Source organism: Hordeum vulgare, chromosome 2H (assembly GCF_904849725.1).
Source record: "Hordeum vulgare subsp. vulgare chromosome 2H, MorexV3_pseudomolecules_assembly, whole genome shotgun sequence".
Taxonomy (NCBI): Eukaryota; Viridiplantae; Streptophyta; class Magnoliopsida; order Poales; family Poaceae; genus Hordeum; species Hordeum vulgare.
Genome location: NC_058519.1, coordinates 639,536,092 through 639,544,161, shown reverse-complemented (window position 1 = coordinate 639,544,161; position 8,070 = coordinate 639,536,092). Strand labels below are relative to the sequence as shown.

Sequence of the window (8,070 nt, the reverse complement as noted above, 5' to 3'; positions counted from 1 at the left end):
TTAGTTAAAACTAATGTCATCCACTCACAATTCACCTTGGTTGATGAGATTTTAGATTTCAGCCCTATAAACCGGAAAGGAGGGAGTAATGCATAGTATCATAAAGTAGTATCATAGATGACCTTATTTATTGACATGCATGACACATAGTAGCAAATTATTTAACATGTTACGGTATCTACCTATGTTACTCTAACCCTCTCTCTCATCTTTAATTGTGTGCCACATCAGCATGTTTGATAGTCCCAAGTACATGATACTACCTAAGTTACTCCCACTATGGCCAGCCTGAGTAACATAGCGGATACCAAGACAAGATGAGTCTATAGTGTAATAAATGATAAGCTCAAAGTTACTACGTCTATGTTACTATCCACTGTGGAGGTAGTAACTTAGGCTAGTAACATATATATGCTACTACTCTATGTTACTCCTCATTGCGAATAGTCTGATGGCCTTGTTCTGCTAAAGTGTGTTTTTGCAGAGAATCCGCCCCAAAATGCTTTCTAAATTTGGGTCTAGTTTAGTTGGACCGTGCCTGGGCAATAGCCCTGCCTGGTGTGGACACATTTTCTGGTTGTTTTGCTGCCTGGCCAGGCAACTTAATTTAGATGAGAGGGCGTTTGGTTACCACCTCGCCTGGATAGTTCATTATGAATAAAAAAGAGTCTTACGCCTTGCCCTGGCTCACGAGCACATGTAAGATGAACATTTCTATAATTAAAGAATTAAAGGAGCCCAGGCAGCTGCAGTGTTCGCCAGGCGCTCCAATTCTTACGCCTGGCCCAGGCGAACTATCGCCCTGGCTTGACTGTCCAGGCTAATCACTTGCATGCAAACCCAGGCCAGGCTATACCAGGCATCTTGAGGACCTGAACCAAACACCTTACATGCAACGTCGAGGCACGTCCCAGCCCAGGCGAGACTTTCCCTGGACGCGAACCAGACTAGACCTTGATGTTTTGATCTTCTATAAAAGTATAGCCGGATCTAATTCCGGTTTAGAAACATTTTGAGATCTCACACTTGTCCTACCATTGGGGTCGACGACGATAGAGTATAACGACCTACCGCAAAATTTTAAAGCGATGTGAGTAGACGGTGGGAACGAATTGATCTGCCGAGAGGCTGCGATCTGATCATATGTAAGGTATACAGCGATAGCCTTGTACTGATTGTCCTTTCGTTCGGCTTGAGATGGTGATAGCCCAGCAGTAGTAGTACGTACTCTCCTTCCTAGCCAACAGTTGTAGATTTATTTTTATTTCTTTGCGGGTGACAGTTGTAGATTACGGGCCCGTATGGGAGCCAGGAGCCGTCGACCTCGCAAAAATTTCTCGAAAATGAGACGTCACCTCGCAAACATACGATTCAGGAATGGGTGCTGCATTTTCACAGGTTGCTGACAAAGCCTTGCCCCCTGCCCATGCCCATGAAACGCAACATCAGATAGATACCAGGGCATGGGGATGTCCGATCAGCCAGCCACGGCCCTATCCAGTATCCACCACCCAGAAACGACAGCTCTTGCGGCCTCACATTTTTTTTTACCGATTACCACTCACGGAAATCCCAACAAAATTATCAAGGCGCTAGTGACTATAGACTACTGACTATAGATGAACATGCAAAAAAAAAAAAAATCTAAGCAACGCATGGTTAGAATAAATAAAAATGTAAACAGCATATATATACAAGCACTCGATGTCTGATCAAAGACGTGGTGGTTTGTCATATTTATATTTCATCATCCAAATTTGCACTTCCCAGAGCAGGGATGGAGTTCTGGCTCTCAGATAAGCAGTACAGCATTTTAAAACAGCTTTTAATAATAAATAAAGCAATATAAATCTTGTATTTTTTTTAAGTACTCCTTCCGTAAATTAATATAAAAGTGTTTATAGACTACTAAAATAGTAATCGAAGCATTTTTATATTAGTTTGCAGAGGAAGTACTGTTTTTTTCCTTCTTCACAAACCATCATATTTGTCAGATTTTACACAGATCACATGTCTAATTGCCCCAGAAATCTGATATTTACACCCGATAACCATTTTGCGTTTCCGGGGCCGTTTTTGCGAAGAAAGGTCAAAGACTCAGGCCCTGTTTGGAATGTCGTTTTACTTTTACAAATGTAATATTTTACAGAGGTATTATGCCGGTCATAGTATAGAATGAGCTGAAAACTAAACCGATGAATTTAGGTGTATATTATTTTTACAAGTGTATTTAACAAAAAAAGACATCCCAAGGCCTCAGAGATTATACAACCAGCAAAGGCGCACCGTACGATGTGGATCGTAGGGAAGAGCTGTCCCCCGTGATCCTATCGCTGGAGGGCGACATCTGTGTCCGGGAACCCCGCCACGTCCGTTCCCATCCGTCGGCCCACGGCCGCCGGAGCTTGCGTGTCGGGTAAGCACGCGGTTACGTGGATGCCCGGAACTCGCCGGAACGCGACACAATTCACGGCCGCGCGCGAAGTCGACGGGAGAAGAGCCCCGCCGGGACCTCGGCCGGGGCTCCACCACGTCCACATGTGCCCCTCTCGTGAATCTCACCCGTCTCATCCATCCTTTACCGCGTCCTTTATCACAGATTCACCGGGACGGTGAACGGCCACGTCGTCCCCACCCCTCGCTGTCGCTGCCGAGCTTTTCAAAAGGACGGCGAGCCGGGGGAGAGAGGAGCAGCGCACCAGCGTTTGGTAGACTCATTCACCGGCTGTTTGCTCGCGAGCGCCCTCCAACAACCCAGCAGCTCGTCAAGGTCTCCGGTGATATCCGTCCGTCGAGTTCGAGTTCGAGTCCACCATGGCGGCCGTGGCGAGGGCGATCGTGTGCGAGGCGGCGCCGCAGAGGGCGGCGCCCCCGTCGCAGCAGCAGCAGACGAGGCGGGACAAGATCGTGCTCCAGCCCCGCCTATCCACGCTCCGGTCGTACGGCGCCGACGGCAGCGGCGCGGTGACGCGGAAGCGGCTGCCGGGGGAGGCCGTGGAGGAGGGCGGCGTCGGGGGCGCGCCGCCCTTCTTCGCGTCGCTCGCCGACTACATCGAGAGCTCCCGCAAGAGCCAGGACTTCGAGACCATCTCCGGCCGCCTCGCCATGGTCCACACCTCTCCCCCCCTATGTAATAACTGTGCTCTGTTCGGACACCACCGAACCGGAGAACTAAACGAGTCGTGGTTGTTTGTGGTGGTGCAGGTGGCGTTCGCGGCGGCGGTGGCGGTGGAGGCGGCGACGGGGGACTCGCTGTTCAAGAAGCTGGATACGGTGCAGATCGAGGAGGCGACGGGGCTGTGCCTGGCCGTGGTGGCGTCCGCGGCCACGTTCGCGTGGGTCTCCAGCGCGCGCGGCCGGATCGGGCAGATGCTCACCCTCGGCTGCAACTCCTTCGTGGACGGGCTCATCGACAACGTCGTCGACGTGCTCTTCTCCGACGACCAGATGCAGGACTGGTCCGACGACGCCTGAGCACAGCGCACAGATGCACCACATACACGTGTAGATATACGACACGATACGGCTACTAGACACAGACGCTGCTTGCGCATGGTGATAGTATAGAACTAATACTAGAGATCGAAATTGTAGCGTTGTTATTGCATTTCCAAGCTCCATCGCTGCTGCGACTGCAAGTGGTTCCTTGTTTCTTCAGAGATGGATGCCATGGCTCTGGTGCAGAGCTCTGCTCATCTGGAGTCTCTTTGCCTTTGAGGGTTTTCTGTGATTGCAGCGTTGTAATCTGCATATGATGGAGCAGTACTACCTTAAGTATTAACTGTACCTAGAGCCACTTATACTGTAAAGCTAGAACCATGTATTCTCTCTGCCTTCTTGGGAGTATGTTAAATGGATAAGCAATCATCTAGTATTACAGTATTATTATGTGATGTCTCGTCGCTTGTCATTTTATTTGAGCTGCAACTTCTGTTTTATTCTTCGAGCTGCAGCATCTGGGCCTATGAAGAAATCCTGAATGATTGATGTAAGTGCAAACAGAATTGCAATCAATAATACTCCTTCGGTTCCTAAATATATCTCTAAACTCTAAAATCGATCAATAATACTTCGTCCGTTTTTAAATATAAGTCGTTTTAAAGATTTCAGATATATTCGCACGTAGTCCATGAAATCTATAAAAAATATTATATTCAGAAACGGAGGGAGTAGATCTGAAGGAGCAAATTGTGCATCGAGCTCACAGTTCTCTGTATCTGTACAAACTTCAGCCAGTGTTCAGCAGTCAACATGTTAATGTCGAGGGACGCCAAAGCCAACTACTGCTAAATAGTTGGCACTGACTGTTTCACACCGAGATGCAGAGAGAAAAATAACACCGTTCCTTGGGAAATACCCTTTGTTTCTAGGTGTATATACACCTGATATGCCATTATTTTTAAAATAGGTTTTAGAAAACTAAAAAGGTTTAAGTTTTTTAAATAAACTTGACAATCATTAATAGAAGCCATTTTTGACTTCGGTGCAAAAATCAAAATATAGTTGCTATTATAGGTCACTATTCACACTATTTTGATTGATCTTTTGTTTTCTAAAAAGAAAACAATGATTTTTGCAGATTTTTAATTAAAAGTACAATGAAAGGTAGAGTTTATTTTAAAAATATTTCAGATTTTTTGAATTTTTATTTAAAAACTATTTTTTCATATACGGTGTCTATACACCCATAGATCAAAGGTTCATGTCCACTGTTCCTTTCAGTTATACATCTTTTCCGTTTTCTCAACAGTATAGCTACATGAGCCATGTGAAAACACTCAAGCTAATTAGGGCAATATACATGGTGGTATATATATACGGATGTCCTATGAAAAAAGTAGTTTAAGGTATTTACATTGATATATTTTTTGAATGCAAGCTACCGTTAGTGATCTCATCAAGAAAAAGAAAATAGAGACTCCCATAGACATGCATCTTTACTTTTCACTTCAACTTTTCATTTTTTTTGCATCAGATTATACTTTTTCTCTCCAAGCATCCGCCTCCTGCTAAGGATCCCGCTACCCCATCCGAATCAATATCCGATCCTATATGGCATATAGGGCATCACCCTAAAGCTATGCATTGGCCATGCCCTTGCACTGTAATCAGAGGGCATGCTCTATCGCTTGGATGCACCCGAGCACGATGGCCTTTTGCGACATGACGGACACTAGGTCATCATGAGTCGCCATGTTGTTCTTCAAAAGTGAGGCAATAATCAGTACCTATCGATCCAAATACAATATGTTGCATCAATTCAACGTGTATGTGTGATGTGTGCAACATGGTTTCTCTTCTGCTACTTCGCTTCACAATGAGACGATCGGTAATAACTAATACTAAGACTCACCACCCATCTCGATCATAAAGTTATGTTGCTGGTGCTTTGCCTAGTGGCGGCTTGGTCTTGTTCAGGAACCTGATTGGTGTTATTTTTATGCTCATTACATTTTGATTTAAATCGCTTTATTTCATAAAAAATGAGATATCAGCTCCAATATTTTTATTAATGACTAATGAATGCAAATAACTTTTGTTTTCACAAGAGAATGGCTAAGCATGACGAAATCAAGCATATACTTGAAAATGAGTAAATTAGAGGTGAGAAAGATCAAGTAGGAGGTGCATCATAGTGCAAGACGGGGTCTGATAGGAGCGTAGGCACTCATACCAGGCAGTTGCGACACAAAAAATCCCAACCAAACAACTATTATAAAGGGGCTTTTGTTGAATTCGCAATATGGCACCGTCCATAACCTCATCTCCGCAACAGAAGTGACTCGTCACCCCTAGCTGCCTCGAGTTCCCATCTCATCTACATAGCCACCATCATCTTCACCACTGCAACTAACCACCTCCAAGTTAGTCATCCTTGTAATGGTGTATTGCATCTAGCAACCATTATAAGACATAATAGCAATAAAGCTTTCATCTTTGTGTGTTCTTCAATGATTTGTTTTTGTGATCCGAACACCATGTATGAGTAATTAGGTGAGGTCATGGGTTGAGGCACAACCTTGCAACCCGATGTATTTGTTGGAGGGATCGATGTAATGTCTTTGAACTAATGGCATGCATGTGTGAAATAAAATTGCATCGCAGTTGTCTCTTGTCTCCCTCGCGTTTTTTGTCCATGCAGGTATGCATGATCACGGGGTTCGAGCCATGAGAAGGCTAGGGGTAGGCAGAATGTGAAGCACTATTCTGAACACCAGTGACTGAAAGGTTTCGTACGACAGTGTGGATCCAATCTCTGAGGATACATGAGGTGGAGTCATTAAATGCCCAATGCTTTTGTCTGATTTATCTTAATGACCAAGGTAACCTCGTGCGATGGAAAGGTCCTACGGTTGGATAACTGATTCTTGATGTAGGGCGCGTTCCGATCAAGATATGATTTGGACACATCCCCACTTTGATACGTTGCAAGCACATCTTAGTGGTCGTCTTCCAGAGCACAACTTAAGATCATGATGATTCCGATCACAAATATATGGTTGTAAGAACCAAGTCCTCATATCCATGCCTAATTTTATTCTCTCGCAAAAGCTAGGTACAAACCCTTGTCGCAATTGAACGTGGGTTCCATAACTCAGGGTCGGTCCTTGGAGAAAGAGTGTGATAACCTTTCTATTATCTGTTACCAGAACATCAAAGGGACTCATTAAATCTTTTTCTGTCATCTTGTCTGGGAGGACTGTGTACTAGTCATTGTCTTGAGTTTTTGTTAGAATATTATTTCAGTTCTTGTTCTACTTTTAATTTTTGTTGCAAGTGTTGTCACTAGAAAATCCAAAAATAATTATATTATGGTTGGTAACCTTGGACGCTTTGCTGCTCCAAGAAATAGCTTTATGTGCGAACTAATGCATAACCTAATGTTGCTTCTGAGCAATATAAGACTAAACCACATTTGGTCTCTATGGTTCAACAAGATTAATTTATAGGCTCTGCTTTTAAAGATACTGGTATGCATTTGCATAATTATTTGAGTTGTGTAACATGACATGCATAAAAGACTATGAACCTGATGCTATGAAGTCGCGTCTATTATGTTTTTCCTTGAGAGGGAAAGCTCAAGAATGGCTTTTGGTTTGCGTAGAAGTAGTATAACTTCATGAAGTAAAGTTACAGTAAATTTTTGTCGAAGTTTTTTGCACCTGTAAAGATTATGCAACTGCATCCGCAAATAGCAAATTTGAAGGAAGAAGAGCGTGAAACTTGTACGGGATCAGATGAAGGAGGTTATTTGATGTGGCCGCCAATGCCAAAGAAGGATGTTGTGAAACCCAAATTTAGTACGCCTCCAAGAAAACGGTGTATTGTTGGAAACTAGTACAAATGCCCGTGCGTTGCACCGGGTAAAAAAAACTTATTTCATGTATAAAAAAAACACAACTTGTTTTATGTATAAAAAATATTATTGAGCAATAAATAAAGTTTGCGATTAGCTTCTGCATCGGACAGACGTTCGGGCGTTTAGGGATGAAATAGGGGTTCGGCTGTAGCCCTCTTACCTATTGTTAAAATAACTTATGTGTCACTTGGTGTTTGTACGGGTGTTACGAAGGAGAGAGGTCACATGTGGATGGGAATCGTTGAAAACAGAATTAACACTCCATCTGAAAATTGACGCTAAAAGTCTGCTTAACAGGTTTTGGAAAAAAGGACAGAAGGGATGATGAACAATTCTGAAGCTAGGCATGGTCATTTCAGCTCATCACCGGTCACTCGGGATAACCAGCAGGAACTATGTGCGTGCTCTTGTAAGACTGTTTTAGATTGAATTTCATGTTTCATCATCAGTTGTGGATCTAACCTCGTGCTGCTCATCAGAAGTTAAAGTATCCCGTCTCTATCACAGCTATCAAACAAGATAGAGGACTCGCTCCACTACCAGATCGCTGCTATGCTCAGGAACCAAAGTGAAGCATTCAAGAGAACCACATATGAACCGGTCATTCTAAGAAGACACACGGCAACAACAGCCGTCTTCTACTCATCAGATCCACCGTTCCACCAACCCATCATCCCAATCCGAATATTCCTCTTCCGCTCGCTCCTCCC

At 44.0% G+C, this 8,070-nt stretch overlaps 1 protein-coding gene across 1 annotated transcript; it reads left to right on the top strand.

The window, feature by feature from the left end:
* Nucleotides 1-2,469: 2,469 nt before the first annotated feature.
* On the top strand, nt 2,470-3,885 carry LOC123431105 (stress enhanced protein 2, chloroplastic). The gene is made up of 2 exons (XM_045114942.1): nt 2,470-3,108; nt 3,205-3,885. The coding sequence occupies exons 1-2, from the start codon at nt 2,815-2,817 to the stop codon at nt 3,472-3,474; spliced, it is 564 nt and encodes a 187-aa protein (XP_044970877.1). The 5' UTR covers nt 2,470-2,814; the 3' UTR covers nt 3,475-3,885.
* The last annotated feature ends 4,185 nt before the right edge of the window (nt 3,886-8,070 follow it).

Coding starts and splice junctions, on each gene's coding strand:
- LOC123431105 (XM_045114942.1), top strand. CDS start 2,815: ATGGCGGCCGTGGCGAGGGCGATCGTGTGCGAGGCGGCGCCGCAGAGG. Junction 3,109..3,204: donor TCTCCGGCCGCCTCGCCATG/GTCCACACCTCT, acceptor GTGGTGGTGCAG/GTGGCGTTCGCGGCGGCGGT.